The 19,364-nt window shown below is 47.3% G+C and overlaps 1 protein-coding gene across 2 annotated transcripts in view; it reads right to left on the reverse strand.

Annotated features, from left to right (window-relative positions):
• LOC135904643 (high-affinity choline transporter 1-like) overlaps positions 1-19,364 on the reverse strand; it is a 34,826-nt gene that overhangs the window by 7,421 nt on the left and 8,041 nt on the right. For both annotated transcript variants that reach the window (XM_065435508.1, XM_070534048.1), the window contains exons 3-7: positions 18,164-18,319; positions 15,419-15,564; positions 9,024-9,173; positions 5,266-5,395; positions 4,507-4,724 (exon numbers count right to left, since the gene is read on the reverse strand). In XM_065435508.1, the coding sequence (XP_065291580.1) occupies positions 4,507-4,724; positions 5,266-5,395; positions 9,024-9,173; positions 15,419-15,564; positions 18,164-18,319 (800 nt within the window). The remainder of the gene's footprint in view (positions 1-4,506; positions 4,725-5,265; positions 5,396-9,023; positions 9,174-15,418; positions 15,565-18,163; positions 18,320-19,364) is intronic.

The following is a 19,364-nucleotide window of genomic DNA, read 5'->3' on the forward strand; positions in this document are numbered from 1 at the left end:
AGATAGGCTCGATTGTCGGGAAGCGTGAGCAGCAGTCGGGGATCTTTGAATGCTGTCAAGTTCCACTCTTTAAGAGCACTCCAAGATTTTTAAGCGTGTTGTCATACATTGTCTTATACATTTGGCCTATTCACTTTGTCTGAAACTTTGATGAATTTACTCTTTTGTAGGCCTTTGAACATTCCCTGTAAATAGGTTTGTAAACATAATCTCCAGTGTTGTCGGGAGTGGGACGTCACCGAAGTCTATGGAAGCTAAAGTCGACAATTTGCATAATTACAATTGTCATCGCGTATGGCACTTATAGGTAGTTATGAAATACCAGTAATTTTGGACCGTTTAACACAGTTCGGAGAACGTGAAAACGCCAAATAGATTTCCAAGCTTTTGTTTGGGCTTGACTAGGTCAGCTGCAATGAAATTTTGATTTGGACAAAGTGTTTATATTAATTAGGAGTAATACATAATGTTGACGCTATCATGGCAAAGCTGTAGACACGGCAAGTGTCCAGTTTTCGTAATAACAATTTTTAAATGGCAGGTAAGCAGACGCAGCGTTCACGTGGTAATATGACACAAAGACCAGCATGAGCCGCCTCCGAGATATTTAGCATGCCGTGGGTGTAATATTATCTCGGAGGTCAGGTTATGCAGAGGAGCTGCCCTGGTTGTGAACATTTCTGGGTCCTACGCAATTCCCGGCGAGTGGTAACGTCGTCATCATTTTTTATTTAATTCATGCTGTTAGCATTACTCGGCAATTTCGCCCACTTTGCAATATAAACCTACCCTCTTTCTCCCAGTTACCCGAGCTATTTACAGTTTGCACGTTGGGTATCTGCTATCCGGTGCTGTCTTGCCGAGCTGAAAACATTGGTCGCTGGGTATATGCGCCCGGACAACTTCGGCACTGCATGCGTGATATCGATGTGTGTCTATAAATGCCTATTATTGGCCAACCCCCGAAATTGATGAATCAAGGTGACACAAAGGGTACGTAGACTTAATTATGTTAATGTGATAGTGCCCCGTCCACAACAGACACCTCCACATCGAGCGCGGCCGCTGTATGAAAGGCTATTGCAACGAAATGTCAGCCGAGATACTAGTGATACTCGAAGTATATCTACTGAGGTGCAGTGATTGCAAAGAGATATATGGTGTATCGTGGTAATGCGGTGTGTCGCTACACTGTTTTAACGTTAATCGCATTATCTTTGACGTCGAACCCTAAATGTGTTCTGCCAAATGTTTTTTTCCATTGGAGTGTTTCAGCTTTTCGTGATGGATCCACTCGTATTTCAGATGTAGAATTTTGCGTGAAAGCGGCTCTATTATCTGAACGTACAGCCTGTTTAGGTGCGCCAAAAAGTTTGTTGCAGTTGACATTTAAGTATTCTAGAATGGCTGTTTGGGGAGGATTTGTTGGCTTCGAGTTATTCCAGATGTTTCTAAAGCGAGCTTTCTTTGCTTCTACCGTCGACTTCCACGCTGCTGCTGCTGTTGTCTGACAAACCTCGCGGGAGGGGGAGGTTATGTGTATGTATACACATGGAAGGAGCTTGGCAGAGAAGAGACGCGAGAAACTTGTTTGGATTTGGACCACACCGTGTTGTATGTGCCCAATGTACTCTGGAGCTGCCTGGGCGTCGCCACATCAGCCTCTTGACAGCTGCAATTATCCGTGACCCCCTGCAAAACAGCTTACATTTCTACTAACGTGCAAGTCCAGAGGGAAGCTACACAGAATAAAAGAGAGGAGGGGGAGTGGAGGCAGAGAATGGGCAGAACGGACGTAGTTGCGAAACGAGTGAATAACAGCCTTGCTACTCTTCGCTCGCGTTTCCCATACAAATAGACTGGGGAGAGGGGGGGGGGGGGAGGTGACATGTGAAGGCACGCAAACGCTAACACTATACGCAACTTCCGAAGGCTGTGACGCCACTCCGCAGCCACCGGCGAATATTTTTTTTTCTCAGTGAACATAGGAGTGACCGCAGCCATCCGGCGGGCGGCGGTAGCGCGTTTAATTGCCGTCTTTGTCATATAATCAAAACATATAATCAGATAAACAGATAATCAAGCCATTATAAGCTTAATTATCTGTTTTTACACATCGTTTGAGCAAGACTAAATTCAAGAACGATCGCATCGAACGAACGATCGCGTGCCGCAATGCACCAGCATAGATGTGGCGTGTGAATTGAGCCTCCACCTAATTGTTCCCCAAAGATGTGGCATATAAGAAAGAATTCGTTGTCAAGTTGCGAATACGCAAGCCGGTCACACCGCCAATGAAAGTGTGCACAGTACGTGCTCATTTCGTTGGCAGCGCCTTCTTCTGGAGCCACGCATAGTTAGGAAAACGAAATGTTCTTTGCTTATGTGCATTCTTTTGTTTTTCTACAAAAGAATCGATAAGCTGTTAGGAAAATAGAGCTTGTGACAGTGTATTGCAGCAGCGCGAACGGCTTTGATTTTGATTATAAGTTGTACGTGGGCGAGCGTCGGAATTATTGACTCAGGTTTCGTCCGCATCAACTCGTAGTGTGTTATTGCCGGGGTGTCTGGTTTCGCCAGAAACGCAAGTTTTTCGCTCTCCCTTCACCCTGTGCTCCGCCGCGCGGCCAAACTCCAGCTGCGCAGTTGTGGCCAGCGCAACGAGAACACACGAGTATTTAGCATGAAAACTGACACGTTTGTAGTACTTTATCGCAGCTCTAGCGAATTGCTACAGTAGATCCACGTGGGCAGGCGTTGTAAGTATTTGACTGTGTTTCACGGGGCGTAGCCCGCCCCAGTGTGGTTGCCGTTGTCTCGTTCCGCCAGAAACGTATGCGTTTACGTTCAGGGCTGCACCCCGTGCGTCAACGCGCGGCCAAGCGTTGCAGCTACAGCAGTCCTGAAAAGAATATTCGTAGGACATAAAACACAGACACCGAATTCGCGAACTGAGCGCAAAAAGCTTCTGTCGTGACTCATCGTCACTCGCACGTTAATACCTCTGCACCAGCGAAAAATAAGAATCTGGCATGGCTTTGCTTATATCTGTACGCTATAGCATGGCGACGTACAAGAAAGACGTCTGAAAAAAAAAAAACAGTTGTGGTAGCCTTAGTGATATCTTTCATTTGATTGCCGCATCTGCTCATAACTCAGTAACTGGAAGGTGATCGACAACATCACAGGGCCGCAAAATTTTCTTTGTCGCGAAACGGCAGTTCGTTAAAGGTAGGCTTTGTGGGCCGTTGCGATTAGCCCGTTGATAAAGAGAAAGGAGACGCTAACGCACCTTCATAAAACCTACCCGGTCATATATAATTTCCAGCCCGCGCGGCTGCTTGCCGGACATGTGACGTCTCCAGGCAGAGCCGATTTACGCTCGAGCCCCCCATCGCCGCACGCCGCACCGCACTCGGGCGGTTCGTGAAAGCGGGCGGTTGTTGCGATCGGTAAAGGCCTTCACACCGCAACAAATAATGCGCTTGGCATTCACGACTTCTTCGCCTTCAATGAGGCACCATATGCGCGTTTCTGAGGCGTCTACGTTGCGGATGATGTCACCTGGCGACAGTGATCGTGAAAAAAGGCAGAGCCATCTTGAAACGCTAAGCCAAAGATGAGCTGACGTGAAGGACTCACATGTGCTCAGGGGTTCCTATACTCCATGTGGGCGCCATATTGAGTTGCCTTGCGCGCCACCTATCGGCGACAGAACTTACGAATAGACACGACAGCGGTTGCAGGAGAACTGGACAAACTTAAGTTCAAGGTACGGTACGGTGCCTTCTGCTATTTCTCAAAAATAAAACCACGCAAATATGTCTAGCAGACAACATATGCAGGGCGCGCAGAAGAAGAGCCGCATTAATTAAAGCGCACCGCAGAATCTAGGCCACAAAACAGAAGCGGTCACACGTCAAATCAACACTTCTGTTCCAGCCGCGGTAGCTTTGCGGTTATGGCATTACTCGAAGTCGCGGATTTCAACCTGACTGCGCCTGCCGCATTTTCATGGGGCAAAATAGTAAACGCTCATGCACTTAGATTTAGGGACACGTTAAAGAACACCACGGTGTAAAAATTAATCCGCAGTCCGCCACTCCGGCGTGCCTCATACTCCGATTGTGGTTTTGGCACGTACAGCCCCATAACCTAAGTGTAATACTTCTACCACGATGCAAGGTGCCATGTGAGGCAATGACAATGCTCAACCTTCTAAGAGGTTATGAAATATGGCGCACAACAACGCCTCAAGCAGCTACATCTCCCTTTGTGTTTTGTGTGCTAAGCATACAAACAGAACATCAACACACCACTCCCATGTTGGACAAAATATTGAAGAAATTAAACATTCGCCGTCAACATCACCGCTAATTATCGTCAGTCAAAGCAATAAGCACGGAAAGCTTCGCCTAACATCGATTCACCCTTTGCGTGGGACTTGCATAGTTTTTCTTAGGTTTTGGATGAACGTTCCCTGCCATGCTTATGGTGCCGACTGACCGTGGGCCGGAAGAGGGTCTGGTAGACGTTCCTGGTGATCATTGTTGAGGCGCTCAGCATGGAGGAGTCGGCGGACGACATGACGGCGGCCGCTATGCTGACGAGGCCTAAAATGGCCTTCGTGCTCGAGGCCAGGTACAGGATGGCGAACGGCAGAACCCGCGGGCTGTCCTCCTCGTTCAGCTCATACGATCCCGGGTAGCCGGCCACCGTAAAGTCTGCAGTGCACGTGACATGTGGAAGACAATCTCTCTGGAAGTGCGTCTTTCTCTCTCTGTCGGGCACCGCGATAGCGACCGGCGATTCCTTCGAAACCTCTGAAGGCTTCTCGGCGAGGCCTGACATTCCATACGCGCACGCTCACTTGGCCAAGAACAGTAGCTTGAAAGAATCAAACAGATGTCGCTGCAAAACTGATTGATTGATTGATTGATTGATTGATTGATTGATTGATTGATTGATTGATTGATTGATTGATTGATTGATTGATTGATTGATTGATTGATTGATTGATTGATTGATTGATTGATTGATCTGCTGACAGTAAACGCACAGATTAAAACTTCACTTCAGTTAACCGGATTTGCGCCAACAAACTCTGGTAATATGATAACTGAAATTTCTTATTATGTATACTATATTCCTGGTCGCTAATTAAATTTCATCCGCATTTATCATCTCTTTCCAAGCCAGGAGAGTTGTACACACACAGGCATTTGACGAGCAACACTTGGGGAGAGAAGGAAATAGGTGACGCACTGGTGTGCTTGGCGGTAACTCCGACGATGACGGGAGCCACAGCGAGGAACATGCAACCCAAGGCCGCCAAGAACGAAAGAATCTTGGCCTCCGCCACGCTCTGGCTGGCAAGCACACGCTGAAAGTAGACCTGCGCGGGAAGAGTTCGTGCATCGTTTCACCCACGAGCGTATCGGCTAAAGCATAGGGACATGGAATGCATACAAAACGCGTTTAGAGCAATGCAACTGTAATCAAGTTATATATATATATATATATATATATATATATATATATATAGATATATAGATATATATATATCCGGAGGTTTGTCATAGTTTACTTCCACGCAGGTAATCGTCAAAGCCCAGATATTTGTTCCAATGACTACATACCTAAGGTCTAAAGAATACCATAGACAATTTGTTGCGGAAAAATCGAAATTTTTTTGTATTTCGGAACACACTTTTGTAATATAAGGAAATTGCCTTGAAAGAAATTAAGATTGTGAGGGTAGGAACGTTGTGCAATTTAGTAACAACGTTAGAACGAGGGTATAGTGACAACAGTTAGTATCGCAAGTGATGCGTCTGTGTTGTAACCAAAGGGCCAATTTTGTCATTGTGATGAAACATCGATAAGATTTACGAAATAGCTTTTCGTTGTATTCCGGGACATTTCCTGCTTTTTTTGTTTTGTTTGCGATTGAATCAACAGAGCATCCGTAAAGCAATCCTGACAAGTTTCTGGTTGAACAATGTCGATCAAGTTAGAATACCCACACTACCTATACCGCAACATCCTGGCAATGGGATAACAGGAAACTGCATGTATAGGTCAGGATAAAATCGTGCGAAGTCTTTTTCTGCGCCTAACATAAAGCCCTGCCAAATAGTCCGTCCACAATGAACGTTGGGTTGCCTTCACACAGTGCTGCAAGGCTTCGAAGCCAGTTTTCCTCTAAATCGGATAAAAATTCCCTAGATTTCTCCACATTTCTGCAAGATACGCTTATTGGATTTGTCAATAGAGTTTGTCTAAAGAAGAAGAAACTTTATTGAAGAATAGTCCGGCAGTTCTTGCTGTGGTGGCCTCAGGTGGCGGCTCGAAGTCCTTGGACTGATATACTTTTTTGTTATAGTTAAAAATTTTGTTTCAATTTATTTCCTAGCTCGTTTTATAAATTTATATAACGAAGTCGCTCGACTCAAGCTGGAATGATGCTGCAGTACAGGCCGTGCTAAGCAGAATTCGCCGTGCTAACAACACAGCCGCCTGCTTGAAACTACATTTGCAGAACAAAAGGTCAGCATGTTTATGCATGTACCACGTGCAGAACAATTTTGGACAGTGAAATGCTGAGATTGACACAGAACCTTATTTGAATTGTAAGGAATCTGGCACCGTAGTATACCAGATTACAGAATATGTAACAATACCAAAACAGCGTGCCCCTTCATATGACATCAATGTTAAGTATGTGCAACAAGTTGTCGCACATGTTGTGATGCACTGACGTAGCAGAACCACGTCCGCTTACAAGTCCTTTGCCGCGAAGCCAAAACTCAACCAAACACGTAACCACTGGGACTGTACAATGCGTCTTTTGCTCTCCCTATGGAAGGTAAATTTCAGAGCATAGTTGGCTACGCAGCGCACTGACCACCTAGTCCTGCTCAGCGCTACGTATATGTGTCCGCTGTTGTGCCACACTGCCTGCTTACATCGAGGCAACGGGCACTCCTCCCCCTTCCCGCCTCGTTCTTCTAAAGTGGTTGCCCTTGGTGACAACCGGCAAAGTTCCAGGAAACTGCCGAACCCTTTATGTTGGTCGAACTGAGTAGAGTAGACCGGGGGCATAGAGCACCACGACGAATCCATTGGCATCCTTCAGAATTCCACAGAACTGCTGACCCCTTGCCGTGGAGACCTCTTTAATGCAGCTTGGACTTGTTCTTCGACGAAAGAGGAAAGAAAGGTGGTTCAGGTCATCATCGGCCCTGCCTCGTCCTACGGACGATGGGACACGCAAAGGGATTTAAGGCACATCAGGTCAGTTGTTATAGGGAGAGAGTCGGCACCAGTCACCCCGTCAGTTTGGTGGGCTCTTAGGCACAGCTGCCTGCATGCTATCACCTGCTATATGTACGTAATGTACTAATTTTTCGTCTACTCTATGCCTGCTACAATAGTACGTCTCTCGTCTTCGACCCCCGAGTCCCAATACCACCTATGCCAAAATTTGAGGGTGCTGCTTTGTTTGGAATTGCAACATACGAGACGTATGTTGCAATTTGACCGGTTACAGATAACTATTTGATTTAAATGGGGATATTAACACATTGCCGTTTAGTTCACTAGAGGCACTCAGCGCACCTCATGATGACCACAAGTTCACCTTCACATGCTAATGCGAAAGCAAGTTGGGCTGAGTGCAATGAAAATGCGCGCTCACGTCATTAGTTCCACGTATCGGCCATTGCAGCGTCGCAGCAATAGTTTCTCCAGTCCCTAAGCTTTTGTTTCCTCCATGTCGTAGCACATGTCTTCCCTAGATTTGGAACATTTTTCCTAACTGAGGTATAAAATCCCTACATCCAGAGTAATTTCTATGTTGTTAGCAGCACTGCTTTCCTGCGTCATTTTCAGACACTTATTACGCCTGCAGGAGCTCGCGTTCTGGCTCATCAAGGGTCGCGCCCAGAAATTATTTACGGGAGAGGCTTTGTGGTGATAATGGCAGCCATTTTGAAACATTTCTACTAACTTCTTTTCACGTGTGAATCGTGTACCGCACTGGGATAGAGTAGTGCAAAAGGCCTTTTTCTTTCTCTTGTTTAAGCTAAACGATAGCACAAACATGTAATCCTTATGTTGGCACGTACGTGTAGTCTAACATCATGTGTCCCATGAAACTTGCCCCAAATATGTAAAAATATGCAATTATCTAGTAGCTAGCTGGACAGATTATTTTTTGTATTTCGCCCAATTTACACAAAAGCGTGACTATTTATTTATTATTATTCAACTTCTCAAATATTATATTTAAAGTAAAAGTGTCAATGCGAAAATTGTAGACCAACCTGAAAAGAATTCCCCGTCCTGCTTTCTGTTGGCTCAATATATGCTAGATAAAAGTTTCCTTTCCAAGCGTGAAAGAAAGCCTCTGAAACATAAAAAAGTACCGGGTGACCACAATTTCCTCGTTCACACTTTTGATCTAAATATAATATTAAATCGAGTTGATTAACTAATAGTAACTTATGTAATTAGACAATAGTCTGATTTTCTCCAATCGACGGCTAAGAACGTTAACTTAGTTCTGCCCAGCTACGTGGCACTTTCGTATTTTGAAATTTTGGCGCAAGTTGGATGCACTCGGCACGCGTAAATATGCATTGGATTTCCGGAAGAGCAGTTTATCACCAAGTTACCCGGGACAGCTTAGACAAATCTCTTTCTGGGCGAGTTCGTGCATTTCTAAGTTAAGAAGAGTTGCGCGATTTAAGGACGAACACAGTTGAATATTTGCCATCTTCCCGTCTGCCTCGCTCTTCTCCCCTGTGTTCGTCCTTCTATACGTGCAACTCTTCCTAACATTCCCTGAGATACCCAATATATCAAACTTGTGTCGAGTGGTAGTGTCAGCAGTTCCGAGCCGCCTCCCTGGTTACCGCCCGGGCACTCCATTACCTGCCGTCGCCGTCAAACGCTTGTCGCTCTACAACATGGCGTCCTGCACGCGCATGCGTGCTTGGAGCATAGCATCGCCGCCTTACCTGCCACGGGATTCCTCCAAGCGCCGTCATGAGGAACAAGTCGAGGGCCTGGCTGAGATCCTCGCTGTTGACGGAGCCGATCCAGTCGGTGTACTGGGGACCCAGAGTGCCCACCGCCTTGTGAGCTACGCATGAAGGCACGCATATCCACTGCACGAGCAGGAAAGGAGATATGCTCGACTCGACGCCCCTTCACTCGAAAATCGTGGACAGGTGAGGTGAGCAACCTGTACATGTTTCTTCTACAGTGTCATGCTCTCCCGCCGAACTTTACTTAGCCTCGATGCACACAGCCATCACCTACCCCCGTCCAGACACCGTAAGGCATCGGCGTCCGTCAAAAGAGGCCGCTTTCTTGCCGGTTTCTCAAGAAAACGAGATACCGCGGGCATTCTGTTTGTGGAGTTCCACGACCTCTTTCGGGCGGCCATGGAGCGGCCGTCCTGTTCGGTATCGAATCATCAAATTTTTCCAGTTTGAATTAACCATTGCACGTTAAACCATACGCATCCTACAGCAAACTAGCGAAACTCGAGCCCATTCGGTGCAATACAAAATGTCTATTTGAATGTTTTTCTATGTTGCAGTTGAGCTCCAAAAAAGTCTGGCAAAACTGAGTGGTAACGAAATCGCAATGAAAGCAATCTGCTGCGCAAGGTCCTCAGCGGTACACAACGATCTCGCCTTTTGCAAGTGAAATGCACAGCGGAGATGAGTACAACCTGCCACCACTGCAACGCCACTGAAGAGTCCACTTCCTATGTCGTTCCCGAATGCGCGAAATCTCCAAACCAAGGCCACGCTACTGTAGTGTACCAGAATACTGACAAGTGCATCGTGCGAGACCAGACCCTTTCTGCAATGATGCCACGAGGCGGCGCTGTCCGCACCAGGCGCGTGTTCACAGTACATCGTCCAGAACGCGCAAGCTGCGCATGGGCACCGGTGCCGCACTATTTACACATCAAGGAAGGAGTCAAGCAAGGAGACACAATCTCCGACGCTGTTCACTGCATGCGTAGAAGTATTCAAGCTGCTAGAGGCTTAGGAGTAAAGTTCATCGGCGAATATCTCTGAAACCTTCGGTTTGCAGATGACGTTGTCCTGTTCAGCCACACTGAGGACGCATTACAACAAATGATTCAGGACTTCAACAGAGAGAGTGTAAGAGTGGCGTTGAAAATAAATATGCAGAAGAAAAAGGTAATGCAGGCTATAACCCGGTAAGATAACAAGAATTCAGGATCATCAATTGGCCTCTAGAGTCTGTACAAGGATACGTTTATCTAGGTCAATTATCCATTATCATTGACAACCATTATCATTGAAAAGAAAGGTGTACAGTCAACCGCAAAAGTTTACGGGACGCAGGATCTGCCGGGAAGCTTAATTCTCGCGAAGCGTGGTCACACAGCCTCGAACCAAATGTTCCAGCATGCAATAGCACGGCCGCTCGATCCAAAAGCACAAGGTGCGGCCCGCTGCGTCGCGCCTGAACGGCGTCTCGGGCCTAGTTCTCCGTGCGCCCGCTGCGGCGCCATCGCTCGGGGATGGCTGCTGATAGAGAGCGCCTTCACAGCTGCGTCGGCACGCGCGATCTACACTCCAGTCAAGGCGTAAATCATGCGTTTTATATTTGGAAATTGCAGACAAAATCGTTCAAGTCGTCATTGGAAGTGCTGATTACGCCACAAACACTAACAGATTGTCACAGGGGTGGAAATCTGTCCTAGAATACGCCTGAACGCTATTCGTGATGGTTGCACGTACGGTGCACGACCGAGTGGTGCACTTCCATCGGGGGGTTCTGCTTGAAGCTATCTTTCAGTACTTTTATTCACATCTCGTAAACACGTACGCAAAGTAAAAGCTTTACATAGGTATAACTTGTACGAGTTTCCCAAGTAATTCAAACTAACTTAGACGAAATAAAAACACTTGTCATTGCAAATAATCATCAGTAGATTGTTTCTCATGAAAACGAAGCATATTGAGTGATGCTAGAGGTTATCTAAGGAGCGCGTCCCTTTTAACTCAGCTTCAAAAGGCATCTGCTTCGAACATGCTCATACCCTTTATTTGAGCACGCTTTCCATAAAACACATTCCCGCAGGATTCTTTCATTGTAGGCAGGTTTTTTCCCCCTGATGTGGCCACTTGGTTGCTGATAAAACCAGCAGCTTTGTCTCCTTTTTCCGCTCATTGTAATGCCTGAACAAAGGACTGAATTTCGTTGTTTTCATAAACTAAGAGGCGGTTTTTCATTTCATCCCGTTCTGACTGCAATTTTTTCAACTCTTGTCCTTGACGGGCAACTTTTTTTTTTCAATCTCCTGACGGCTTGCTTTGACTGTTCTAGGACGTTCACAATATCTAATGTAGTTTGGCAGGCCTGGTCAACAGAAAAACTACGTTCAGAGCATGATTCTAAGGCAGCCTCTGGAACTAGAGCTTCCACCTCGTCGCTGAGAAACTGCAAGGCACTTTCGATGTTGGGGCTTTCTCCTGAGCTGCCGCAATTATCGCTTGCCTCAACTACTGTGTGATCAGTAAAGTTTCTTCGATGGCGTTTTTTGGGCTGCACATTCTCTTTTTGCAGGTACTGAGGATATTTGCAAAACACGGTCGGTGCCGCATTCGGAAGCAGGAGTCTAAGTTTCGTGTTCGTTTTATAGCCACTTTCTGTAAAGTGCAGGAAATATACCAGAGACCTATCGCTCGGTTCCCACTTGCTCCCTTTTCCCGACACTCCTTGGCGAGAGATATTTTTTAGCCACGCTTCTCGGCGTTCCAAGTGGCAGGGGAACTCGTGATATTTCACAGACGGCTCCTTTTTGGCATTTGTGCCGCAGAGTGGCGCACGACAGTTGCGCGGCATCGCGCCACATGAACGAGGCTGGCTACGGCACACACGCACACCGAAGAGCCTTAACAAAGCACAGCAAGCACGGGCAAACTTGCTTACATACACGCACGCGAAAAAGCACGAGATTAGTGCATATCGCACGAGGATAACACGTTCTGACGCGAACCGACTTGCTCACACACACGCACGCGAAAAAGCACGAGATTAGTGCATAGAGCACGAGGCAAACACGTTGTGACGCGAGAAGCAACGCTCGCTTAGCCCCGGCGTGAAGACGCGAAAGCATCCCCGACCAGTGGCGCCCTCACCAAGAAAAGCGGTCGCAACTGAAACTCGGCCGAGACGCGCCCGCCTATTGTCCGCGGCGCGACGTAGCTGGCCGCACCTTGCTTTGCATCGAGCGGCCGTGGTAATAGCCTTCGCCACCTACACAGTGATTCACTAAATGCGAAGTGTCATGCCTTCACAGTGCAGGAATTCACACTGGAAGGAAAAACCCCATCCCCTAAACTTTTGCTGTTGACTGTACATTTAGTGCATTCTACCAGTGCTAACATAGGGGAAGAAAGAAGAAAGTTGGCGACCGACGAAGACGCTCGAGAACCAGTTAAGAACCGCACAAAGAGCGATGCAACGGAGAATGCTACGCGTAACGTTAATAGACAGGAAGAGGGCGGTGTGGATCAGAGAGCAAACGGGATCAGCCGATATTCTAGTTGACATTAACATAAAAAATGGAACCGGGCATTCCATGAAGTACGTAGGGTATAGATAACCAGTGGACCAATAGAACTACAGAATTGGTGCCAAGGGTAGGGAAGCGCATACGAGGATGGGGTGATGAAATTGCAAATTTTCAGGCGCAGTTGGAATCAGCTAGCGCAAGAAAGGGGTATTTAGATATCGCAGGGACTTACCTTCGACCAGCAGTGGACATAAAAAAGCGGGCCCCTGCGGCTGGGGCTGCGGCTGCTGCAGTCGTTATTTTTATCTGGAATACCGGATTTGTCTTGTTTGATGCTGCTTGAGTTATCTAGAACGTGCGAGAGGCAACTGGATCAGCCGCACCTGGCCAGTTACCTTTTCCGATCTTACTTTTATGCTTCTTTTTTATTTATTATGCATATATGCTTTCATTTGCATTCATAGTTATTTCATATTCGTAATGTGACTTCATAATCACAATAATAAATGTATTATAATAAGTAAAGTTATTATTTGTCGTCAAAAGAGTGGTGACAGGTTTCGAAAGCGGAGAACTTTGGTGAAAGCTGGCGCCGTCCACAAAAAAAAAAGAAGGAACGATATGTCTGCGTGGAGTTTCTTAACTTATATTCGCTAGAGAAGTAATTGTTTTTCTTTTTTTTTTGCTCCGAACGTGCACACATTAACACATGTGTTTATGTTATTCTGAGCAGCAGAGAAACCTGGCAAGCAACGACGTCCAAGAACATCCCCCTGCCCCACTCCCCTACCCTGGTCCAATGTGTACCTTTTAGGCCCCTCCGAAAAATTCCTAGCTACGGGCAACAATTTTGCGCGACTTTTCATGCTATTACGCAGCTTTCATTGCTTATATCCTCTTACCGTAGGAGAACCTAACGCTCATTCCCTGCCGAAATACAAGGTAGTGTCCTGCTCTTTGGATAACATGTTGCTCCAGCCATTGAGCGTAGCAGATGGCGAATGACGTGAAGCCGCGACTTACCACTGCGAAAGAGGTTAAAACATTAACTGTACTCTAAAGCTCACAACATACCCGTCATATTCTCTGGGATGTAAACAATGCGAATAAAAGTTTGGAAGTCTAACTTTTAAACGGCATGAACTTGCAAAGGAATCGAGGGAGGAATTAAGGAAAACTATAGTGGGACTACACCAGATCTCGTGATGCCCATCTACAATATGAGAGACTCCTTTTAGGCGAGGGGAACGAAGAAAAGCTTAGCCCTGCCTTGTTCTATCTCCTGGACACGTTATCACAGTCTCTTGAGAAGAGTCCTACGCTGCCATCAAGAATGGACAGGGAGCTCCATGGCACCGCCGTAACAGTGTTGCAATGTGCAGGAATACAATGGCATTCAACAGTGTTGCAATGTGCAGGAATATAACGGCATTCAACGAGGTGCATGCCGGAATATACTCCCTTAGCCAGATCTCCGGATTGAACGAGATAATTACGGTGTCCATGGCAGGGGACGTCCACTTGCCTCGAACCATAAGCACTGAGTCTGTAGGCATCGTGAAGCTTAGTGGCACTCTTATACGTCCCCAAACTCCTTCGAAAGAAATGCCAACATTTTAGCTCGAAATCTGACATATACACGAGGCGCACAAGGACTTTGCTAAATCAAAAAGGTGGCCATATGTTTTTATTCTCCTGGAAAGGTACAAGGAATTTAATGGAAAGAAATTGGGGAGACAAAGAGTTTCGGTAAATCTGTGTTGCCTATATCGCAGTTCAACGGTATCTGCAACAAAGAAATAACTTTCTCTTCATCCTCTGTTTTCTACGAAAACCTGCTACTAAAGTGAGGATAGGTGCCGTAAATAATTTTTCCTGCCACAAAATCTACTACAAAACGCTAACCTCCAGAGAAAGGACTTCAACCCCGTAATTTCGGCAAGATAGTAGAAAGGGACCAACGCCGTTTCCTGGCATCGATGGTTCCCTGGACGGTTACCTACACACATCCACCCAAAAAGACACTCGAGTTTATGCCCACTTTATCAGGGATAAGTGAATGAAATGAATGCGCTGAAGCCTGGGTGATAACTACACCGAGAGCACAGAATGTTCGAAGCTTGCAAACGTTTCTGATTGGTCCAAAGGTGTAAGCGAGTGACTAGCGATAACGCGTCTTTGCTACAGGCTATCACAGGGTACCTAATATCTACGTCCGAAGCCTTAATTGTGCGCGACAAGAACAAATCTACCGCAACAGATCACACACACGCCAATCAGATACCAACCGCAGCGAAGAACGTTACTGAGTCAGAAACATGACAAGCCGCTACTTCAAAGTGATTTTCTAATAACAAAATGAAGATCAAGAGACACTGTAATGCTGACTTAATTCAGAAGCGCGACGTTTTGACATTGCGGAATACATTTCTAGCCTTATTTCTACTAGAATCACTGTATACGCTGCTCGAAACATCTCTACGAGGCGTACTGAGCTCAGAAAGCGCTTACAGTTCCTCGGCATGTAAAGCTGCGGCAGAAGCCTCATGTCGTCCACCCGCTCACCGTCAATGATATCTGCCCAAGCCGGGGTTTGCTGAGCCATACGGGCGTCATGCGCATCCATTGTAAACATGGAGGTAATGGGGGAAGCTGAGACAACCAATGGGCTTCGCTACCACGTGATCAAACATGGTGGCACCCGTGGAATTGCCGTGAAACGGGTCTATAGATAAGCACTATGTTACTTCAAGGCAGTGTGTCGGTATTTTTTTTTTTTTATGCATTCAGACAAGTGCCTTGCGGTCTGCCGCTGGCGTGTTAGTATCACCCGCAACGACTCACCAGCAGTATGGTGGTGGTGGCGAGCTGGAGGCAGTCCGTGTACGCGACCGCGAAGAGACCACCCAGAGAGGTGAGGAAGATTATTGACGCCGAGATGATGATGAAGTTCTGAGAGTCAACCCTGATGATCACGCTCGCCGTGTCACCTGCACGCCAAGACGTATGAATACCTGTCTGCAACGCTCGTTTTCTCTTGCATCGAAGTGGGCTCATACCTTAGCGTATACAAAGGATGCAGAGAGAGCAAGACATGTTCGAGGCTTCTGGTCGATCAATCGATCGAACGAGTTATTGATTGATGTTAGTGCGCCTTTGCGTATAGAATGGAGAAGAAGTGATTATGACCAGCCCAATTAAGCCAACCAGCTTAAGCTTTCCATGCAGACCTCCGACAGCGCCTGCTAGTATTCCAGTACAGTAGATGCGGCAAATAGATGACATGATGGGAAAAATGTGTACGCAAATTTTCACCTTATTTTGATGCATTATAACGATGTGCCCGCGCTGCGCTTGGTGAGCTTAACTAGTCACCTTGTTTATCTCACGTGGAGATTGAGGGCAGCTTATAGGTGATGTGTGGGCAAGTATAGTTCAAAGGGTGGTATTTAATTACAACCTTTGCTAGAGATTTGGTAAAGAAACACTCGAAAGCGTTATGTGCGGATAACGTTTGAAACAACTGAGTCATGCACGGGCAACGTTTTAAAACACATGGTTTAGTTACAGGCAACTACAATTTTTTTATGCCGCCCGTCTAAAGTAGTAGTTTCGCTGAAAAAAGAATCAGCAATGATTTTACAAGGTCGCACAAGTTTGTCGTATGTTTGCTTGTTTGAACATTTCATTGCGATAGCAATTACACCCGACATGCGAGGCGCTGTTCCCGCTGTCTGCGCCGCCGCCACCACCACTGCAGCAATGCAGTATCGATGGTGCATACGTGACAGCGCACCGGGTGTCGCAGGTCACGTGATGTGCTGCGCGTGTGCGCTAAAGCCACGCGAAGGTGAGTATACTTATAAGCCCTGCATTATCAGCGCGCTAGGAGGTCTGCAGAGACGCGCAGTCCGTTTGGCTGCACGAACGACGATGCCAAGTGGACACTTCGGCAAGGCCCGTTCAAACTGACTCGACAAAGAAGCCAGGGCAATGTTTTGCCTTCCGCCGCTGGCATGGCAGCTGTGCGCACCCACACTTATAACGTTCCTGCTGAGCAGCTGTGCGTCGACATGGTCTGAGCGGACGGTGTAGTAACGATAGACCCTCTAATACCTTTTAACTGGGCGCTAACAAACGCCTACGGTTTTCTGTCGACCTCATCTCGCGCACCATACCGATGAGACGCTTGCAGCGCCGCTGGCGGCGCTTCTCATCGCGCTCGAGCCGAGAGTTGAGACATCTGATGGCTGCCAGAGCGATATTTGGTTGTCTCTGGCGCTCAGCTCGCAGTGGTCCGGTGTGCAATATAGCGGCAAGATAGGCAACATTTCTACTGAAGAGCTCTAGATCCATGCAGCACTTCATGTTCGCTGTCAGTGCTCCGTCGCTTTGGCGAAACGGCCATTATTTACACTGGTTGGGATATTTCGTGTCCGTCAGCCAAAAAAAAAGAGATAGAAAGAAATTAGACCGAAAAAAAGGGCATATCAATAGAGACAATCACAAAACAAGCGGCAACACCGCATGATGGATGATAAGGCGTCTGGGAACAATGCGAGGCGCGTTCCTTCTCGCCGCGTGTGTTTCCCGGCGAAGATTGCGATTGCATAAGCTGCTCCGGTGGGAAAGGGGCAAGAGTAGCATACGAATCAGTGAGTGACCTCACAAAACTTCATGTATAAAAGGAAGATCTGCCTGGCAACTCAGTTCATTGCAAGACCGCTATGGGTAGACCACGTAAAGTTAGGAACCCTGAAGAGCAGCGTAAATACAATGAGCGTCGAAAAGTGCAAAATAGTAATGCACAACAACGCCGTCATGCTAAGGCTTGTGGGGGTCTCACACCCATGCTCTTGGGACAAAGGAACAGCAACACAGTCGCTACAAACAATCACAAGGGCATTTATTGCACCTTTCATAGATCAGTGCCTGCTAGCCGAGTTGCTATCCACAAGACATGCCGATGGGCGCGCGACAAATCTAGAAGTCCGACTCACCGCGACCGGACAGCGAGCGAATATGTTCGCCCCATGCTGGATCCCAACGCCTGGTCGTTCGCGCGTACGGTCACGCGAACGGTGGCGCGTTCGAAGGTAGGCCACGCGAGGCGGTCTCGCAGAATTATGGGTAGGCGCGCGCGGGGGGCCCGCGCTGTTCGCCGATCCGCGGGAAAAAGAGCAAGCGCCTTGTCTCTCGGCGCCCAAGTAACCCCGCCTCTCGGCGGCGTTGGCTGAGCAACACTCGCGCCCTCTCTCGTACTGCGCTTCAACCACTCCGACCGCCGCGGGCGCCAGGCCACGCGGCGAAGCCGGATTACAGGAGACACGCCGTGCGGGAAAAACATCAGGGGACGCGCGAGAGTCGCGCATCCCCACAGACAACGAAGAACAATAAAACGTTTCATACGCCCATCGCCGGCATTTGAGTGGTTTAAACTAACAGCTTCGCTAGCCATACAGTTTCGCAGAGTCGGGATGACGAGTAAATTTTTTATAATTCCAGGAAGTTAAGCTGTAACCTCCTACTCTCTCAACAGCGGTATGCCACAGTCGTTAAATAACCGCGACGACTGCGCGCGGCACTTGCCCAGAGCCGCTAGTATGGCAGCCGTCCAGCATAACTCGCCCAGCACGGCCGGCACGCAGAACATCAGCCCCGACCAGCGGCCGTAGTGCGTCTGGAACGGGTCCAGCATGGTCAGCGAGTCTGTCAGCCGCATCTTGGTCGCGAAGAAAGTGCCGCCTGCGCAGACAAAGAGAGGGCGTCGCTCACAAGTAACACTCACTCACAATACTCACAAGTAACACATTCTGGTCTATGCGGCACGTAATCTTAAACTGGACATGAATTTTTAAAAAATTCTGCGGTTTTACGTCGCCATAACCACGATTCGACTATGACGCACACCTTAGCGTGGGATGACTCCGGATAAATTTTGACCGCCTGGCGTTTTCTAACGTGCACGCAATGCACGGTACGCGCAGGAAGCCTCAGCGTCAGCCATGGTGGTAAAACATAGGAAAAATAAACAAGGCACTGTATAAGTGAAAGAGGGAAATTAATTGAAAAGTCGCAGTTTCCCCAAACAGGTGGAGCGTCGATTGAAATAGAGAAATTAATGGACAGCTATACGAAGTAACGGTAGTATTTTTATCGGCCGTTTAAACTTGTAACCATTGTAAACGACAGTTAGAAGAGAAAGCAAGAGAACTATTCCGTGTCACTTAGAATCGTTATTTTCCGGTTTTTTTTTTTACGCTACAATAAAATGTTGTTCAGCAAACACCAACTCGCCCAAGAAAGAGTTGTGTTGTAAGCATTCATTTACCAACTATATTAAAAACCATTGTGTCGATCACGCGCGCTCGGATAAACATGTACGCATCTCACTCGAAGACCGCGGACAATCACCGTCAGAATTTCGGTAGCGCGCGAATTACCTTCGTGATGATTCTCGCTAAGCGGCAAGAACACAGAGCACACGTAGCTATTAGCCCTAGGCGCGCCTAGACTCTGTACCAATATATAATTAATATTGCCATACCAATGCATGAAGAAGCATTAAAAATTAAAATAAAAAAAGATTATGCGAAGAACTCAAACGCAGGAGCCGTTTCTAGACAAGATCCGAACGTTTTGACGAGGCGTCACGAAAGCAGAACGGAGAGCTAGGTTATTCTGGAGAGCTAGTACTCATCCGAATCCGTGTACTGTAGCTTGGCTAGGGTTATCGTCTGTTGTACTGTAGTACCTAGGGAAAGGCAGGTTTCGAGCAGAAGGATTCCCC

Source organism: Dermacentor albipictus, chromosome 2 (genome assembly GCF_038994185.2).
Source record: "Dermacentor albipictus isolate Rhodes 1998 colony chromosome 2, USDA_Dalb.pri_finalv2, whole genome shotgun sequence".
NCBI lineage: Eukaryota > Metazoa > Arthropoda > Arachnida > Ixodida > Ixodidae > Dermacentor > Dermacentor albipictus.